We start from the raw sequence: 21,432 nt of genomic DNA on the forward strand, positions 1-21,432 counted from the left end.
GCCGCTCGTTCTTCAGCGCCTGGAGGCGGTCGATGTTGTGCGCGTCGCTGAGCCACAGCTGCATGCGGATGAAGGGCTCGCGGCCCTTGATGCTGAGCATGTGCCACGGCTTCGGTTTGGACAGCAGCTCGCTGACAGAGCCCTGCGAGAGGCCGAGCACCGCCTCGCCGAAGATCTTCTGGCCTATGTTGTTGGCGAGCAGCGCCTCCTTGATCTTGGTGGTGATGGTCTGCGTGTCGAGGTCCTGCGTGAGCGCCGCCATCTCGTACACGCTGGGCGCCACGTGCGGCGGCAGCGCGCGCGCCGGCTTGCGCTCCTTGCCGTCGGGCGGCAGGTGCGGCGCGTGCGGCGCGTGCGGCACGTGCGGCGCGTGCGGCAGGTGCGTCGCGTGCGGCGCGTGCGGCGCGTGCGGCGGCGCGAAGCCGGGCGGCGTGAGCAGCAGCGCGGGCGGTAGGTGCAGCGCGCCGCCGAGCAGCTGCTCCTGCTGCATCTTGCTGAGCAGCGACGTCGCCTCCGACAGCATCTTCTGCGTCGGCGCCAGCGGCTTGTTCATGTTGGGCGGACACGCTGCAATAGAATGGACAAATTAGTATGTTGGCAAAGGGACAAGCTTGTTTACACTGTATGCGTTTCTTCATGAAATATAAAAAAAGTGACCAAGAATTGTAATATTATATTTCTTTATATACTTCTTTCATTGTATTAGTTTTGCCTTTTTAATAATTTTCATAAATAAATAAAATCATTTATTTTTGAATTCCTCTCTTTTCTAATTATTTCCCTACTTTGCTGAGCTGCTGCTTAATTACTTTTTTTCAAAGAAATAAGTAAACGACTATTAAATAATGTTTCACTTACGTGGTGCTCCGCTATAATTTCCGGTCCTCATCAGCTTTTCTGGCGCGATCTTGTACTGCGACGCGACCAATTTATGAACAGCATTGTCATCCTCCAGGAACATCTTCATTCTAATGAACGGCTCCCTTCCTTTCTGCGTCAGCATGTGCCAGGGTTTGGGTCTAGCTAGCAGGTCACTGACGGAGCCCTGCGATAGCCCCAAAACTGATTCTCCGAACAGCCTCTGACTTATCGAGTACTGACTCAACGCCTCTTTCACCCTTTTCACTATATCTTCTGTATTTAGATTGTTGAATAGATCAAACTGTTGCTGCGTGATCGGTGGAAGCACGGCCTTCATCGATCTCTGGGGAGGGGCGTGGTGTGGAGGGTTCGGGGGTTGGGATATTAGGCTATTCGTTATGGACGCCATTCGCTGCAAGGGGCTGGCAGCCGCCGAGGTACTAAAGTCTTCATTGGGCGTGATGGCCGGCGGCAGGATGGCGTTCCCAAGCGGGCTGGAGGCCGACGAGCCCGTAGACTGCTGGCCCGGCTCCAGCTTCGGCCTCACCAAAGAGAAGGCGCTCCCCGCGTGCCGTATCGCCTCCTCCGCGTCCATCTGTCTGTCCTTATCGCTATCAGTCATACCGTTCATTTTGGCGTTTTTGTCTTTAGGCAGGGAGAGGTCTTGGACCGCGCCGGAACCGTTCATGTGCTGGTTCTGCGCTTGCATCGCCTGGTGTTGCAAGGCGATGAGGTTGGGAAAGGGCGGCATTCCGGGTAAATTGTGCAAGTTGGGCATGTTCCCGCCTGGCTGTATTTTGGCGAGCTCTCGGTGGTACGCTTCGATGGCCATGCGGATGTCCTCCGGTGGCCTTTCCATGTGTGGAGGCATGCCGCCGCTGAAAAATGGAGGGAACATGCTATATGTTAGTTTTAGATTTGCTGTTCTCATATAATTTAAAATTTTTGTATCAAGATTTTCTCAAAGGGTGCAAGTAAAATAAACTATGGGTGATTTTAAAAGATGTTCGGAAATTACAAAGCTATGTTAAGTTCAAATAAAATACTAAGTGCATTTTATAAGAAATCACTAAAGTGACTGTTTGGAGATCTACTTTAAATATAATAATTGTAATTATATTCCACTTACCCAGGAAAGCCTTCACGGTTGTGCCGCATGTCATCAACTCGCCTCGTCATTATTTTGGCGAGTTCTTCTTGGTATATGCGAACTACTTTCTCTTGAGGAATGTCGTCGTTTTCATATTTTTTCAGCCTTCTATTTTGACTTGAATCCTGAAATTTAAACAATGAAAATTATTTAAAAACCTTAAGATTTTAGATGAACGAAACATTTCACTTTTAACTTTTTATTATTATTATTCGTAAAGGAACGAACCTTATTTGAGAATGGGGAGGGGCATTGCGTCCTGGGTGAACTTGAGTCTTCATTACTTCTAGAGTCATCATTCGTGTTCTGAGTTGGGGTTTTTATCATGTGGGAAGCCTCAGTGAGAATATGTGCAAGCCTTTCGTCACCTTCGCCATCTGACCTTCCAAAACCTGGTGCTGCAGTGCCATCTTTTGTACCCACTGGAAAGAATAAGAACACTCGTTAATAAGGAACGACTATACCACTAATTCAAATTTAATGCTAAGTAACGGACTTCAAACGAGGTTTAATTTGACATTTGGTTTGAATGTGAAATGTAGAATTAAATTTAGCAACGGAAAATAAATAAAATTAATTGAAATCCGTTACAATAAACAACTAATAAACTACAAGAAAAAGCGTATCGATTTATACAACGATAAGTAAAGGTTTCAACGCATCACAGCAAAAATATCAAGCATCTACAAATACTATTTTCACAGGTCGCATTCGTAACAATATTTCATCGCATACAATTTTAATTGCGGTTGAATTGTGTTGTATACATAGGCCGGCGACGTACACACTCTTGCCAAGTAATAAATACTGAAGTTATATTCGCTACAATTGAAATTAGGTGGGTCATTAAGACGCGCTGTGCAACGTATGGTACATTAGCGATATCTGTGAATGGGGCCGGCCAGTCGTCGCCTAAGCCGATCCTAAAGCGGCGCTCGCGCAGCCATAAACAACGGGAGTTACGCGCGAAAACCACCCGCCATATTGCGGTCATTCATCTGTCAACATATTGTCTCTGGATTCACAATGTCGCTATAGATGCTGCTGAACGCGTCACATTTGTTTATGAAGACGTGCAATTAATTCATCCGCTAACGCCCTTGCGTTAATTGGAGTCTTTTCGAGTTAAATCTTTGTTATTTTATACCGTTTATGTGAAATTTCTAAACGCTTTAAACAATGAAAAGAACTAAGGCAAACATAATCGTCACAGTTTGCTTTGTTATGACTATCTATCTAGCATATTATACTTAATTGGAATTTAGGATAAATTAACGCAATGTCAAATTGGACTACTCGAATAACTGTTTCTTCAACTGCGACAGTTAATAACAGACAATAGTTGTCCGTGAGAACTTAGTATAATAGTACATCAATCGACAATATGAGTATACGCCATTTTAAAGTATAGCCCATGGCTTGTAGTTAACGTATTAGTCATGTTGCTATAATACCCTTAGGCATATAAAATATTGTAGTCAGTTTTTTACATTTCTGCATTTTAAAAACTATAAAAGTCATAACAACTACTATGTCCACTTCATCAAGCTGTTTATTTTTAGACATTTCCAAAATGTGGGCGTTTTTTCATTATATTTAGTTAAAAATGATTTATTGCATGCAAGATAAAACTTCATCAGATCTTATCGTCTCATTTGAATACCTATATTAAAGTTGCTTAGGTCGAAGTAAATAACGATCATGTGTGGTTATTTATCCAACTTTTTTTGGAGTTTGACACACGACATCTGTCGGCACACTTTTCCCGCGTTTTCGGAAATATTTACTCTGTGGTCGTCTTAACGACGGCGAAAAGGAACACTCAAGATCACGTATTAATTTACAGATCACAAAGACTTAATTGCATTCTTAAATTTTATTTTAAAACCGACAGTGTGTTCGGTGTAATTCGCTTATTTTAGATTTTATTGTTCAACGGAGAGTAACACTTGATTGAGGGGTCATAGAGATTAAATTGCAATGGACTTTATTGTTTTCAGAAAACTGTTTTTATTGGGATGTTAAATGCGTTTTATTTATTGTAACGTTAAAACGTCAATTTGGAAAATTTCTTTGTGAATTAATGAAACTGACAAAGTACAATTAAAACGAGCGTAGGTAAATTGTTTAAAAATGAAAAAGCAATTATGTTTTAATGATGTGCATCTTTTCTTTGTTTTAAATTAAGTACATGCGAATAAATAGAATAATTATTGGGCCATATAATTATGAATATTTTGTTGATAAAGAAATTATGCCATTGCAAACAATATATCTTCAATTTAATAAGAGCACTAGCTGTTCGCCGGGGCTTCGCCCGTGGTACATACTACATAATCTATGTCACTATTCGTGAAAGAAATTTTGAAATCGTTTTAGTAGTTTTGTATGAAAAATTACAAACATACATCCAATAACACAAATAACTTTTCTGTTTATTTCTTTTATATATATCTAGTTATAGATACATCACCATGGCATATTTGGTAATACATATTTGTATAATTTCACTGACCTAAAACACATTGAAATAAAACATGTATTTCGTTCAGCAAACAATTCCATCTTTATTTAGAATACCTACACCGCAATCTCAAGAAATACTTCAGTGATTTTATATCTGATCATAAACAAAATAATCGCCGAGATTTCCCGCCATAATAGCCCGATCTGTCAAAATGACATTGCTTAAAAAAATTGACATTGGTTTCATGTACAGCATAATTGTGGGAAACAAGCGTCGCACGCATTTGCTTGCTAGTCCGGTACAAACGCAACTTTCGCCATTTTTAAATCGCCGCATTTCTCACGTACCACTTCGATACTTATTACGTATTCAAGCTACAATCTTATCCCTCAATTCGTTATTTTTTATATATATTTACACACGATTTTTTGTGAAATCACCGCCGGTTAACGACTTACGGCTAAACGTGGTACATTTCAAAGATGGCTGACGGGCACAGATTACATCTGCATGACCATAATGTTCACGGTTTTTGAGTCATAAAGCATAGACAATAACTCTATATACGTGATTCGGTTTTTTAATTGCCTAGTTTGGTTTTAATGCCCGCTTAATTGGGCATCAATGTTTATCTTTTATGTATCCGTTCGGTCAATCTTGATAGCAGCTACGGTTAGTAAACCTGGTCATTACAAATGACCCTATACGGTTACCAAGAATAAGCTATTACACAAATATATTGTACGTAAACCTCCTTGTTATAGGCAATTAAGAATACAATTGAGTTATACAAAGCATTTTTGATTATTTCATCTTTATTTTTATATTTGTGCTTGTAATCACGTCCACGCCTTTGTTAGAAAATATAAAGCTAATAAAAGTCCAAGTATTTATAAACGTTCTCGATACAGGTGTTCGCATTATCTAGTTTAACGAGCCAACGTCGTCTATAAACACTAATTAGTCAATCAGTGACTATACAAGCACATGTAGTAAATTGAATAAAACGAAGTAACGCAATTAATATGGCGAACGTGACGACCTACCGCCAACGCCGTAACCGCTGAATTTATCAAAATAACAACCCGATGGATTAAAATTTCATCCGTGTCCCAAATGTCGGTGACAATCAATTAGTTTATTTCGTCTGCATTCGATTAATCCGTCGATAAATTTCAACACACGTCTATAAGTTCCTTTGATCTTTTGTAATATGTTTTGTTATTCTGCGAACGCGGCGACGGCAATTACCAATACGTGATCCGCGGTGTCTTTAAAATCGTTTTGCTCATACTCGTGAGTTGTGACGTCCATGTTGTGCGTGTCTTCAAAATGGCCGGCGGTTTGCAATCGATCTATCTAGATTAGTTGTTTATCTTCCTTTGGGGTTATAAAGTGTGAAGCGATACAATCACTCCATACGGTGTACCTACAGTCGCTATAACGATGTGCATTTTTGATGGCTATTGATTGTAAAAAAGAAAGCCATAAATTTATACCGTCCGGTCACGAAAGTCTTATTTATCAAGAAACGTCCAACCTGAGGCACTTTATAAGAAGTTTAATAATTGCTATTGCTATTTCTTATTAAATGTCTATCGCTTTCTTCCGAACGCTCTAAATGGCATTTTCTATGGATGGATACTTCGCGCTAATCCGTTTCGAAGATAATGTTTATTAATGCTTGACGTACGTAATTTATTTTAGATAACAATGAGGCGAGTGTCACTTCGTAATTAGTTCAAGTTCTTAAACCGCAGTCTATACACAATAATAAAAGTGGAGAATTATTTGTTTATACGATGGCAAGTTTATCGCGTGAACGCACGCGAAAAGTAGGTAATACCTCTGTGGCCGTTATTGATTGCTAATGCCATATGAATATTCAGAACTTTGAAAGTAAAGGCGCCCTAAATTATTGTGTCACTGTGACAGGAAAAAATGTAGTAAATTTTTACTCGAGGCACATATCGGTTTGGTGGCGAATGGGAAACACAATTCCGGGATTGTAAATCAAGGTAGGTAGTCGGAAAGAAAGGGGTGAGTGCGCGTCAGACGTCACCGCGTAAATCGATGCTCATTTGCATTTGAGTCGTCCGCGGAGGCGGACGTCAGGGCCGCTCGAAAGTGTTGCGGGAAACCGAAAAAATGCCCGCATTTGAATTGTTAATGAGATGCAAAAGAAATAGTTGCATAACCGGCGACTGCAGTCGAAATTAGGTGCTAAATGTTAAAACGAAACGTGCATTCCAGATTCCGTCCACAATTGTGTCATATGCGGCTAACTAACGCGATTTTATTATTCAATTGTATACCATACTTCTACAATTAAACAACAAAAACGTTGATTTATATCGCGGCGCGTGTGAAAAACAGTGGAAAGTAGTTAATGAATCTAAAAAGCCGTTGCATTCCTGTCAATAACTCACTCAACTCCTGTGGCCTTTCCCATGAATTATGAGAGCGAGCGTTACGAAGCCGTACATTTCTTTTGTCCGAAGTTTCGTGGCGTGCGTAGGGGCAGATGATCGCGTGCTAGATGGCAATCAGGCGGGGGCAGCGACCACGATTGATTCCGTCGAGAGGCCGAATGATTGCCGCGTGTTTTGAGCTAGCAAAAAGTTACTATGAAACGGCCGGCACGTATCGCCCGCGATGAAAGTTTTATGCCAGCTTTCTTAGTTCCGTGTTTCTGTTTTGTAAACAGATCATTTTTTCCGTAACGTACGAAGCCAATAATAAAGGAGAGACTTTTTTTAAATTCCAGCTAGGTGTATTTGCTATTAACTTCTTTCTTTCGAGACATTCATAAAGTTCAGAATAAATTGAATGAATAATTACTTTATATATTGGAGTTAACCATAGGATCATTTAGCACAGAGAGCATTATGTTATTTGTAAATAGAGAAACGGAATAATCACAAACGTTTACCTATTTTAGTATTCTGTCAATGCAATTGTCACAATTTTTCCTAGTCTTGCTGATTATTTCCCCGGAGTAAAGATAAAAACATTACCGTTGGCGGACGACCGTAGTTTCTAACTAGATTCGATAATCAATTTTGTGCTGACGCAGCAACCCTCGTGTAGCAGTTTTGTAAATGTAAGCTATTTTTAACGTTACGAGTGCTATTTTTAAACGCAGCCTCTATTCGTATATCAAACTATACAGGCAATAATATCTTTATTATATGATATAATACATTTTTTTCTTTTTGGATTTTTTTCTATTGTCATTTGGTTTTTTATAAAGATTTTAAAATAGCACCGTGTGTTCATTTTACAGCCTGAATACATCTTAAGGTATTAGTACTGTTTAAAACAGTTTGTAGCTAGCAATCCTTTTTCGGTTGGAACACGAAACATTTTCATTGACTGCAAATTAAGTACACTTCAACTTTAGCAAAGGGCATCGACGAGGAAGTTTTTAAGTAAAATAAACTAATTTCGACGCTGGCCTCTAATTCGTTTAAACACCTGATCGTAGACAGAGGCTCCTACATTTAGCTTTTAGCTTCGAAAGCTACCTTTTATATTTATATTGTACTAGCTGCGCCCCGCGTTTTCACCCGCGTAAGTCCGTATCCCGTATCAATATCGGGATAAAAAGTTGCCTATATGTTGTTCCAGTCGTCCAGCTGTCTACGTACCAAATATCATTGCAATCGATTCAGTAGTTTTTGCGTAAAAGAGCAACAAACGCACACACATCCTTACAAACTTTCGCATTTATAATATTATATAAGTAGGATTAGCTTTCCGCCCGCGGCTTTGTCCGCATAGTTATAGGAAAGATAGACCCAGGGTTTTCCTCGTATGTTCCCGTTCGCGTGGGATTTCCGCGATAAAAACTTTCCTATGTCCGTCTTTGGTTCTAAGCTACCCCCACACATATTTTCAGCCAAACCGGTTAATCCGTAATTGAGATATAAGTAAATAGTGCAATAAAAATGTAATGAGTTTATATAATTACCCTATCTAGTCAATTGTAAAATAACAGTATTATATTGGCAAATATTAAAATGTACATGCTTGCAATAAATCTACATAAACCTATATTTCACATGGCAACCTTCAGAGCCAGCTAAATTATACAAGTCAAGCTTTTAAACACTAATTTGACCCAATCTAGAAAATCTACAGACAAAACCAAGACCTACTAATCTAGGAACGGTATCAATAAAACAGTTCTGAACAGTTATTAAGGAATTGATTTGTATTGATTATATGAACAATTGATTACCACACGGCACGCGAGCATTATGCGTAGTCGCGATTAACTAGCAAACTCATTCGTATGTACTTATGTTGAATTGATTTATTGAATTGATTTGTAACTTGATTAGGGAAATCGGTCTTTAACAATGCTCCTAATAGACCAATTACAGCTGCATCTATTGAATTCTGATGTTCGATTTTCAAAAATGGGCCCGCGAATTTTGTTGACTGATTGCCATAGATAAAAAAAGAAGTGGGTGTAAGTGTAAGAAGTTTCATTTAGCGAATTCTTTATTTAAACATATTATTTCGTTCAACAACCGCAAAGAAGTTATAAAGCTCGGATATTTACTACATTCAATGTGTAGCAAAAATGTGTGTAATTTTACATTAGCCTCCCTTCCTCGTTGAAATAGTTAAACATAGTCAACGTGATTATTTTAATGAGTTTGCAAAGTCCCGGCAATTTATAAACAGGTCGCCTGGAATTAGCTCGTTTTGTAAAAACAAGTCATTCATAGCCACACATTAATCCTTACTAATTATGCAAGACAAGGAGCAAAGATGCAAAATGGCCGCCCACAAATCGCGTCCGAACTGACAACTTAAACAGGCCATCTACTGTGACAGATCTCTAAATTATTGTCCGCTTTCCCTGAACATACGTGTATTATTAATTATTTCGTAAAATATGTGGCGATTCACTTAATTTCCTAGACAACAGCTTTAGTTGGGTCGAGGAAACAAAATGGCGAGATGATTTAATTGGCGCCAACTTCGAATTCCAAATGTCGAAGTTTTTTTTTTCATCTACAATACAATATGTTACTGGCCGCGTAAACCTTTAACAATAATATGTATTAAAATTATATTCCACCGCGCATTCGAAATTCAAAATATTTTATTTTTAAACAACAATCAATACAGATAATACATTAAAGTTGCCAGTAAATGCGGTTACAATATTTCTCGTCCGAGTATCATTTAAATCAATCTTTCTGAGTGAATAATGCAACTGTTTTGTTCCGAATCGAATTTTGTGACAAATCTTATTTTGCGTTACCGAGGAATCGAATGCGTGGGTGCCTCATATTTACGGTAGTTTGGTTATAATTGCGAACGGACGACAAATGATTCATGTTTAATGGGTTTTTGTGTATAAAAATATACAAGATTAATAGTAGTACCTTACAAATATCCTTGTATATTTTAATTGTAAGTGACATATTTAAGACATAACCTATTTGAATAGGGTTGAAAGAATAAAATGAAATAACTCGTTACTCCATAAACAATGTGGCGACAAATATAAAAAACAATAAGTAGGAAATAACTAAACAAATTATTTTGAACAAGAGTGATACACAAACCATTAAAGTTTTGCGTCGAAATTCTTAATACAATGCCCTTAACACAATTAGCGTTTAAAATGAACTAATATTAGCGTATTCATGTCGTTTCTAGTGCAATGCAATATATTCTGAAACGTGAATACGTACATAAATGTGCGCACATCGTCATTCCTTTATCTTTATATCTCACAGGGATGCCATTTACTATAAAATGCAGTGCATTTAATAAAGAATATTGGACGAATGCTTAAACGTCAAGACGAAAAATGAATTCTAGTGCTCATTGCCACAAATAAAACTGGGAGGAAATTTCGAATTTGGAATTAATATGAGTCGGATTGTCTATAATTTCAGTTCTGCCCCTCACATTTATACTAGATTTATTTTTTATTTCTTTTTTCTTTATTTGGGACAAAAACAGTTATATATCAAAATAAACAAAGGACATAACAATAAAATTCACAAATGTATGTCCCAGGACATTGTCCACAAATGTGTGCGAAAAGTATTGAAATGGTGTCAGTTTCAAGTTACAAAGAACGTTACAGCAGACATAGTTCTTTAATAAAAAGATGAAGAAGAATAATTCGAATTATGTGTTCTATATTCAAATTTAGAATGTTTTTTACGAATGTTGATAATTGAATAACGTGATTTTAGAGTATATTTTAGTTGTCCGCTAACCCTAGCCTCTCGGATGTGCGTATTAATTAATTGTTTTATTTTCGTCCTCACTGAATAACGCATCGCATCTATGCGATCAACGTTGGTGGCAAAGTTGGGCAAACGATCAGCAAATGTATTGAATGTGCATGTATCCTGTACGAGAATATCGTAATATGGCTAAATCTGTTGCTTCGGCCATATTGCAATGCAACGAGTATTTTGTAGAACAATCCAGTAACACGTTATTACCTTGGCATATAATTAACACAGTAACATTCCTACTTAATTAAACACATGAGTAAAATAATAAAATAAATCCTTTTTTGTGTATGACTCGCGAGATCTTATCGTTGAGATATATCGCGAAAGAATAATAATTTAGCAGAAATTATGATTAGGTTCGGCGTTAGAGTGAGCGAGATATATCGCTAAGCGTTCTCGCTCTCGGCTCGTTTACGCGACAAGCGTAACAATTACTCGAAGGTTATTATCCAGGACAGCCAGTTAGGTATAAAATCATAAAGTATATAATGAGACACGGTATTATAATCATAAATATGCCCGTAAAGAGGTCTGATTGCTTCGTCGGAAGCCATCAAAGCGGCCGCGAGTCGGCGAGCATTCTTGGCGAAATTACTTCTTGACCCCTGCCCGCTGCCGCCGCTCCACAACAGATGGCGTTACCAGTACATTGTTGCACGCATACCACACTTTTTCTGGGCTTTTCAAGTTATTTCAGCATAAACGCTCTTTAAGCGGCCATTTAGTTTTTCAAAGGCGCTTTCTAAGTGGCTACCGTCGCTGTTTGTTTTTGCGCTGTCTTTTGTAGTGGTTGCCCCGTAATAAATGCCGCGTAAATTGTGTACGTCTCTCGGTAATCGTAGTTTTATAATTGTTCGCGTAAGACGCCGGTGTTAATTTTCCCCGTTTAACGCTGTCTATGCTCGCAATTTCGGATTAACGTTTTTTTCCCCTACTCGCAGATAGATGGCGGTAGGCGCTGTGGAAGTTTGAACAAAGACAAGCGTTCTGCGTAATATCGTAAACATTTTTCATTAATAATTGACGATGGATATTTTTATAGTATGAAATTACAGCGTTGAAATGATTATTACTCGATTATCCGTTGTTAATATTTTAATGTTTGTTTGAGAGTTTATGATTTATGATATAGGATCGAGCCCAGTTGTTTAAAAGTTTCCATGTGTTAGACCCTTTTACGGGTATCGTTTGTTCACTTGGTTACTGAAATATCATAAAATTCATAATACAGTTTCTGCATACACACAATTTGAAGTAAATGAATAAACGTATTTTTCGCATTTATAAGATGAAAACAAAGAATATAAATTCGAAATATAAATAAAATGTTCCATGCAAGACTTCAATTTAAATTTCGAACTAGCGTTCGGAAAGCCAACTTGGGATGGTTCGATGTGTTGGTCGGAGCATTAATGCTAACACACTCAAAACTTTGCACAGCTTAAATGCTTTTGACACTATTGTTTCTGAACGTAACCACTCACATATTTAATGCAGCTATAGGCAAGTTCTACTAGTTTTAGTTAAAAGAAAACTTTTTTTATCGACTTACTTATGTGTCTTAAAAGATTAGCGCCATTTAGTTATTTAATAATAATATAAGAAAAAACCCTTTGTTTACAATAATGTTAACACTTTTTTTATAGTCACTCTAGATAGTCACATTGTGTGCAAATTGACGCGAATATACAGTACAATTTTATATAACTAATTTTATTAACATTTACTCAACTAAAAACGTCTATAACATGTCTAAGGTGAGTTCTAATTAACCCTCTAGTTTCCGTTTCATTACACGCAACTCCCAACAATTTCCAAACAAAAGCCGAATTGAATATTAAAATTTGCTTAGCGTTAAACTAAGAGCTGTATGAGGGTAAGAGCGTCAAGGGTTAACTTTGAGAGTAAAGCCTTGCTGTCCTGCGCCGATAGTGGCCATTGAAAATAGATTTTCACGCTTCGCTTTAACCGTTCCAGCCGAACTTTATCCAAATATTGCTTAGGCGCTTTTGCATGTTCGATTTTCAAAAGACATTCGACAATGGAACGCTATTTGGAAAAACTGGTGTAATAATTGTTGCGTTCCATTTCACGCGAATCGTTCTTTGTTTTTAATTGCATGTAAAGTTTTTATTCCGAACTCCATTTATGGCTGTCTTTTTGAATTAGAGACGCATTGGCCACGCTGTTTGAGTTTGTTGATAAAAACACCTTTAAATCGACGCAGTGTATTGACTAAAGGTTATTACGATGGCAACATTGGCCATTCTATTATTGCCCGTATGATAATTAAAAAACACCATTACGATACATAATTGGATGGATGGATGAAGTAAATAAATGATGCTCGGTTAATTTATAATGTATGTTTGTGTGAAAAAGTTTACAAGATGGTCATGCTCTTTGATATACGTTGATAGCTAGCCGATTTATTCGCTTCGCCCGGGAATTGAACCCAGTCACGATAATATCGGTTATTCGCAACGGACGTCCACTAACAAGTGATCGGTAATTTATTTTGAAAAAGTTGAATTCACAATTAAAGAAAGTATCATTGTTTGCACGCGATATATTTTCGAAATGGCAAGTTTGTTATGCTTTCACCTTTAGCTCAATTTATATTCTGTATTTATTATTGACAAACAACACACACATGCACGCTATAAAGAAATTCGAAATTTAAATTCGAATCTGAACGCGCGAACGATATTATGTTCGTACATAAAGGTTTTTATTGATAAAAATGGATTGTTTATGCGCTGTTTTGTATAATTGGCATAATACATGTATGTATTCCGTGACTTAGAACTAATCAACTAGAAGGTGGAAAAAACACTAATACCAGTTTGCAGTTCACGCCGTTTCCCGCCTACCGTTTTAATTAATAAAGGCGTTTTTGCTATTTTGCGATGGCTATTACAAATGGTATGGGCGGCGACTGTAATTGACTTAATAATCTAATAAGTGTATACACAATTTTTTTTCACATGATAATGAAGATTTAGTCAGGCTTCAGTAGTCATACGTGGGTATTATTCATCGATTTTATTGAGTGAGAAATGAGTATCGCGAAGTGCATTCGAGCGATGTGAACAAGCATATTAACAAAGCGATTGACTCTGCTCCTGCTAATATACGCTGCATTATTAGTTTTTCTATCGACCGATACACGTATTGAAAAACTATCTTGTTTCCAATCAATAATCCGATTATTGTAATTGAAATCGCAACGATAATGTTCAATGAATAAATATAACATCATTAATTAATAATGTAGTTGTAGTTTTCTTTTGTATAGCGATACACCTTATGTTGCTATTAATAACAAAAAAATATAAAAACAGGGAAATGTAAATAGGACACGTCGATCTGGCAACACTCGGACAGGAGAGTGAACTAAACGTGGGAACCAAACAAACAATACTGCACTGTAATTGTGTTATTACTGTTATGTAAGAGTACTGTTATCTACCGGTGTCATTTGTTTGTCCCCAAGTGGGCCATAGCGTGTTGTCTATGGAATATTAGTTACAAATACGTCAAGCGTTCGCTCAGATATAACATATTTAAGGCGTAAAACGTGTAACTCAATAGAACATAACATTTAGTGTTCAAAACAGAATTCTAACAAGTGAACAGTAAAAAAAGATATAAACAAAATTTACGTGTCATGCCCCTTGCATATAAAACGTACGACCACGCAAAAGGATACATTTTATTCAAAAAATCAAAAGCAGCTGACGTGGAACATCGAGCATGCACTCAAACTGATTCTGTAGAACGGTTAGCTAATACAAAGGTGTTCTCACGGTTGCGTGCTGTGACCACTTATTACTTGCTTGTTATTACAGTCCTCCGTCATTATGCTACTCGAATCGATATTGTCAGAAAATCAATCTTTTTTCAAATTTGAGTCATGGCAACATTCATTATCTGTCATTTGTTATCTATCGCGATGGCGGGATCAAGGACCGCCTTTGTGTTGATAGCCCGACGCAAATTACGAAACTGAACTTAGGATATAGGAAATTGATGTTGTCGCGTTTCTTTTGTATTGTATTGATGTTAAAATACTCCTGCAAAGGTCATTCGATTTTCAAACTCGCGAACACACGTATTACCGTCGTCATACATACAAATATGATTTTACATGTGTTGGTGTGTTACGTGTTCTTTTCTTAAACATTTGCCGCGTTTTTGCTATTTTTTTTCTTTTTTTAATTTGACGCAAAGGTCATACGGTCAGGTACGTTTTAGAGACAATATGTGTTTTCGTAAAATGTACGATTAACGTTTTTCGTAAAACACACACCAATAAATCATTTTAACAACATCGAAACATTAACATTCAAATCCTTTAGCGTGTTTAAAAACTAAAACAAAATGGCGGGCGGCATTAACAAAAGCGACACGTATTAAAACTATAAATCGAAGTCGCGGTACGCCTGGGAGGGGCTTGACCATGTCCCCATTCCTCCCACCCCCCTTTATGTAACAAGGGAGGGAATCTCGATTCTCTGAAGATAGTTTCCGCACAGGATACGGCGGGATGAGGAGGCGGAATAAATAAAAGGATAAGGTTCGGAAAGGAAAGAACATAAAAAGTATTAAACAAAACATAAGTGCGGAACTTGAGTTGCCATCTTCGAGTGCGAAAAATTATCTTTATATTTTGTTAACTGTTATCTTAAAACACGTGACATTGAATTTATAATTAGTTTTACGATGTCGGTACACACTAGGTTCATTCTAATTAATAGTAATCGATCGTATCTTTGAATCGTTACGTGTTTTAAGACTATAATTTCAAATGCATTTGTGCGGGTTCGAAGGACCTATCTTATTAATCGGAATGATTAAAGCTATTACCAGTTAGCCGATGGCAACTCGGTTTAAAGCGTGCCGGATGATCATAAAAAAGTGACAAATTGCAAATGATCACCCAGATGAATGTTAAGCGCAAGCGTTTGCAAAGTTCGACCAAAAATATCTTTTGTTCTGCGGTTAATCGCTCCGGTTCACGTTTAATAGCTATCGTCGGATTCTCCTGGTGATTGATGGCGCGTTTGACAAGCTCCGATAGCGGCGGCGTAGCTAACCGTTCGGGAGATCGACTACGGGGGACTGACAACATGCGCTGAGTCTACCGACACGGCAGGGGGAGGGCGGTGTCGGTAGACGCTCATTAGGACAACAATGATATGTACCTTTCTTGGGAATGAGCGACTTGAGGAGCATGATGGCGGCCTCGTCGCAGGCCCACGCGTGCATCTTGCGGTACGAGTCGCGGCCCTTCTCCGTGAGCTTGTCCCAGGGCTTTGGCTTCGAGAGCAGCTCGGAGACGGTGCCCTGCGACAGGCCCAGCACGTACTTGGCGAAGAGCCGCTGGCCGATGTTGTGCACGGACAGCAGCTCGCGCACGCGCCGGCTGATGTGCAGCGTGTCCAGGTTCGAGTTGGCGTATTTGTCCATGTTGTAGCGCAGCATCTCCTGCAGGCGCGCCTCCATGGGGTCGCCCTTGGGGATGAGCGAGTCGCCGAGGCGGCCCACTAGCGCGCCAGGCGGCAGCGGGCCCATATCCTCCGCGAAGCGGTACGGCCGGTGCTCCTCGAAGCGGAACGGGCTCGGCGGCGGCGGCAGCGCCGGCCCGTTGTGGTTGTGGTGCGTCGTGTTGTTGTTGAGCGGCGGCGGCGACGCCGGCCACTCCTCCGCACCTGCGGTCACAGCACGGTTACGCGGGCACGAGGGGAGGGGGCGGCGGCGAGGGGGTGGGCAGGGGGGGGAGCGAGCGTTGTAGGCGTACGAAACTACGGGTACGGCGCGGGGCGCGGGCTAACAGAACCGCGGTGTCGCGACGGTGCCGTGGGACTGACCTGTGTCTCTCCGCTCCGTGCTGCGCTCGCGCTCCGCCGAACTCCTCTCTTCGCATCGCGACGGCGGCGCGGGCGAGCGAAGCGGCTCCGTTTTCCTTTCCCGTTCACTGGAGCCTAGGTCCATTGAACGGAGGAGGCTGTAACAATGACATACATATTTAGTTAATGCGATAGGTTGTTACAATATTGTCTAATACCTACAGGGGAGGTTAATTAGTTCGTTTCATTCAAAATAGAATAGTCTCCTATTAGTATAATTCATTTAAGGTTTTTATAAATATCCTTACTGATTTTGGTGACCGAATATGTCTTTAGGAGGTGGTATTGTGTGAGGCCGCTCGTTGGGGCCCAGCTCCGAGAAACGGAGCATGCTGTAACAAGGAAAACATACATATAACCTGATACGTATGAAATTAATATATACTATCACTTGTAACTCGAAATTTAATAATGTTTAACCTTATATTTATATCGACGAATCGCTTAAATTGAAATATTCGTTTGCCGTATACATTAAAGTGCACCTTCCGATATAAATTAATTTACAATACGCGCTATCTGAAACATTATCAGTACAAGGTGGGGTCTTATCACTTAATATACCGGGCTCGGGCCCAAAGGGTTCAATCTCAATAAATTTATGAAAGGAATATCGGCAATAAGGACCGGCATATCGTATTAATTAAAATACTTAATTAATTCACCTGAAATGGTTTTAATCAATTCCTTCGCTCAATTTATTAAGGGTCTTTGCTAATTGTCGCTTTGATTTCTTTATTAATATTCGATACTTAAGTAAGTAATACATAATAGCTCACCTACACCAACCACTGTAGAGATTTATTTATTTATTTATTTATTTATAATCCTTTATTGTACAAACTTAGAAACAACAAGAACACAGTAAACAGAAAAGACATCGTTTGTACATGAGATTATGTTTTGTCCGAAATATATTTTTGATGACTTTCGATGATATTTATGTCATTGTTATTTCCACAATATTGGTATATTGATATTATACTCTCTTAAGTATTTCTAGCTAAATAATTGCTTGCGTCTGTTCAGTCACGAGGTCTCCTTTGAAAATCAGTGCAGTTTTTATTTTAAAATCTTGCTTGCTTGCTGCTTTGCTAATGGAGTCTTTCTCGCTACTATTACTGTTTTTAACCGACTTCTAAAATGAGGAAGGGGTACTATGTTCGACTGTATGCATTTTATTCCACTTTTTGTTATTTTTGAGATTTATAAGATTACTTTATTATATGTGGGCAAATAAAAATTATTCCTTACTCAAATCTTTTTGCCACATAAAAAATGTGTATATTACAAAAAATAAATACATTTTGATGCGAAGTTGATGTGAGCGTTTGTCCCTCTTTTACGTCAGAACTGAGCAACTTATCGACGTATTTTTAACTAGGTATAGAGCCTGATATGAAAAATGTACAGTAAGATTTTATAGTATCCTAATATAACTTAAAATCATTAAACTCTTTTTTAAATGGATGAAAAAACCAAAGAAATCTTGGAAATAAAGCTTCCATATTTGAAAGTATGTACGTGTTTGTATGCATTTCATTCACGGCTGCACTGCATTAGATGAATAAACTAAAACGATAGATCATAAAACTTATCATTGTATCAAAATGCATTGTCCACACGATTCCAAAGCATGCACACACAGGGGAGTTATCATGCCACTAAATAATCGGCTAATTTCAACACAGTGTTCCGATCAAAGGTTTAATTGATATATTAAACTGTAATTAAGGAAGAGCGAGGTGTTTATGACTGTACACGTTGGTTAAGAATTGATCGGGGATTTGAGTTAAACTTTGTTGAAATAACTGTTAAATATCGATATCATAGTCTGGAATATAAGTAAGTGACTGTAAGAAATTTTTAGATTACTTATTTCATCAATTAGCTATTCGTATGTCTGAACGTTTGTTATTTTATTGGTGAAAAGGGGCGAGTCGATTTTGATTGAATTTCGTTTTACAATTAAATAGTATATTATAGCAGTTCATTATAACACAGTTTACAAGTTATACCCGCAATAACAAAGGTTTTTTTTCGTCAACAAACAGACGGCGAGTTCTTATTTCGATAAGTAACAGCTTTTTCTTTTTCTAAAACCTCATTAATTGTAAGGAAACAAACGAAATGCTAATGCTTTCACGTTAACGATTAATTAAAAGAAAATATCTTTGTTAATTTATGCAACGACATAAGAAGGTTTGTCGTATACAATATTTAATGTGCCACCTTGAAGGTTTTTGGACCAAGAGACGCTTTTAAGTTTATGTAGGCTAACAAAACCGTGGAGTCGGTTCGAACTAAATTTTTTTGTTTGGGTCGAAATTTATTGTTGTTTACAGAAATTGTAGTTTATTAAGTGTTAATAAAGTGAGTCACGCAAACATAATTATTTATACGCTTACTTCAGCTAGGTTCATGATATCCAAATTTAGAGTAAATTAATATCATAAACTTATAAGCACAATTTGAAATGATTTATATTAAAGTATGCGATTTCGTGTAGTTCATGCAAGACTAGCTGCGCCCCGCGGTTTCACCCGCGTAAGTCCGTATGCCGTAGGAATATCGGGATAAAAAGTTGCCTATATGTTATTCCAGTTGTCCAGCTAACCACGTACCAAATTTCATTGCAACCGGTTCAGTGGGTTTTCAACCGATTCTTTTTATATTTGGTAGGGAATTGTGGTCATTTAGTGTCATTTTAGAGCTAGAAGGAAAATAATGTTTAGTATACAAAAACACCCAAACACATTTCAATATTTAACAGCGCCTTTAAAAACTAGATTAATTCACATTATAGGTTACAGTAAAACCAACAATGAAATATTGATATTTTATTAGTTCTATTAAAAAAATACGGCATATAAAATAGTACGAAAAGTCATAGAGACGCTCTTAGTCTAACAATATTAGCGTACTAATGCACTCGGAAAACTTTTAGAAGCGGCTCCATCGTAACGCCGCCGTAAAATATTATCATGACACCAAGTTTTTTCCTTAACACACTTATAAAGTGTTTCGATTTTATGCATCTTTTATAGTTCACTCGGTTAATAGGTTCCGTTTTGTAATTTTGAACTTACATCATGGATAGAGGAAATAGTTTTAGACTAGTGTACCATATAGATAGATTTGAAATGGTTGATTTTTGATTCAGTTTTTCAAAATTCAAAAACATATGTATTTTAATTTTGGAAGTCTCCTAAATATCGAAACAGAACTGCTTTGTCTGATGATAATAAACTGATTAATATTGTTAAATTTCCACTGAAAACAGTATGTATAAACAATCTTTTCAATTCAAATGAATTCAATTGATCCACAATATACAACTCAAGACAGCAACCAATTCCCATTCTCCGCAATTCGAAGGCAATCAAAAAAGCAATCGTAAATGACAATTGACAATCACGGGCGTCTTATCTGCGGCGATTGTGAGCCCATCGATATAAGGCTTCAACAATGCGCTGACGTCACAATCGAACGTTATCAGTCAAATCATCTGACTGCGATAACGCACGCCCCGCCCAGCTGGCCCCGCTGACCAATAGCGGACCGATTGATTGGTCAATACCAATTCCGTTACGCCTTTCCGAACGCATCGACGCGCCGTCACGGCCCGCCTGACGTTGACGTTTCGTTTTTTCATTCTAATTTCAAATCAGATGTGGACATAGGCCGCGTTCCATGCCATAGACAAACAGCTAGAGCACCGTAAAAAGCTTAGACCGTTTATGGTCCCAAAAAATGTCGGGAAGCGTAAATTAGTTGATAATTTGTGTGCGACTAAACTTTCGTTAAATGTTAGACAAACAACGCCTAAGCAAATGGAGACAGGTGTCCACGATAGGTTTATTGATATATAGAACGCCTCGTATGTATTATGTACCACGCTATTTGCTTTGTCCCGGGTAATATGTAAATCGTGTGTGCTTAGTTTTTAATTAAACAAGAGATAAGCGCTCTCCTATTTGCCTTTTTCAGTTTCTTAGAGCGTCAACATTGTTTAGTTGAAAAGTTGAATCGACTGCGTTTCATCGTGGTCCTTATTTTTATGTCTTTACAAACTTTAATTCTGTGAATTTAACAATGTTGTCCGAAGTGTCTGATTGTTGACACACAGCAATAAACATTTAAAATTCGTTCTCGAGTGGCTTTCTTTCGTAAAGGCTTAATTTAACATGATAGTTTGTTTTTGTATTAAGACACACGTATCAAGATTTATTGCGGCTTGACTGTAAACTAATTTGAGGGTCTTTACTTCAAATGAACACAGATTAATAATCAAAGACAAGATCCAATTTAAATTTGGAATCTTGGGATCGCAATCAAAATTCAAAAAGCGAACACTCGATCACCGCATTAAGCGGGATTTGGCGCGGTATCGTCTAGAAATCAATCTATCCCGCCATTAAGCTTTAATCTTCGGAGGCTGGCAATAACTTAATCCCAACTTGAGAAACGGTATAAATAAGCAATAAACCGCTACAGGTGCTTCGAACAGTTCCTATTGAGCACAGATTAAATATAGAGGATCATGATATTCGGCACAGATTATGTAAGATTATTTTTCGGCGATAATAGAGCCGGTTTGATCATGGGAACGTCGACAACTGTTCGCGTGTCCACGGCAATAATTGAAACGGGGTGGTTTTCTTTTTCTATTGTGTTCGTTATCTATCAGTTTCCGTGTAAGTCGATAGTTTTCTGATGTCAAAAGAAACGCGAGGGTGAAGGCACGAATATTTCGTACAAATA

General features: G+C 38.2%; 2 protein-coding genes across 2 annotated transcripts in view; both read right to left on the reverse strand.

Annotated features, from left to right (window-relative positions):
• Positions 1 to 16,997, reverse strand: part of LOC119836165 (homeobox protein cut-like) — a 21,085-nt gene extending 4,088 nt beyond the window's left edge. The window contains exons 1-7 of the mRNA XM_038361420.1: positions 16,917 to 16,997; positions 16,630 to 16,766; positions 15,964 to 16,470; positions 2,240 to 2,433; positions 1,991 to 2,136; positions 859 to 1,739; positions 3 to 567 (exon numbers count right to left, since the gene is read on the reverse strand). Coding sequence (XP_038217348.1) covers positions 3 to 567; positions 859 to 1,739; positions 1,991 to 2,136; positions 2,240 to 2,433; positions 15,964 to 16,470; positions 16,630 to 16,753 — 2,417 coding nt within the window. The 5' untranslated portion in view covers positions 16,754 to 16,766; positions 16,917 to 16,997. The remainder of the gene's footprint in view (positions 1 to 2; positions 568 to 858; positions 1,740 to 1,990; positions 2,137 to 2,239; positions 2,434 to 15,963; positions 16,471 to 16,629; positions 16,767 to 16,916) is intronic.
• The window catches only part of LOC119836166 (homeobox protein cut-like), an 89,692-nt gene continuing 85,172 nt past the window's right edge, over positions 16,913 to 21,432 (reverse strand). The window contains exon 5 of the mRNA XM_038361421.1: positions 16,913 to 17,000. Within this exon, the coding sequence (XP_038217349.1) occupies positions 16,913 to 17,000 (88 nt within the window). The remainder of the gene's footprint in view (positions 17,001 to 21,432) is intronic.

Source organism: Zerene cesonia, chromosome 23 (assembly GCF_012273895.1).
Source record: "Zerene cesonia ecotype Mississippi chromosome 23, Zerene_cesonia_1.1, whole genome shotgun sequence".
Taxonomy (NCBI): Eukaryota; Metazoa; Arthropoda; class Insecta; order Lepidoptera; family Pieridae; genus Zerene; species Zerene cesonia.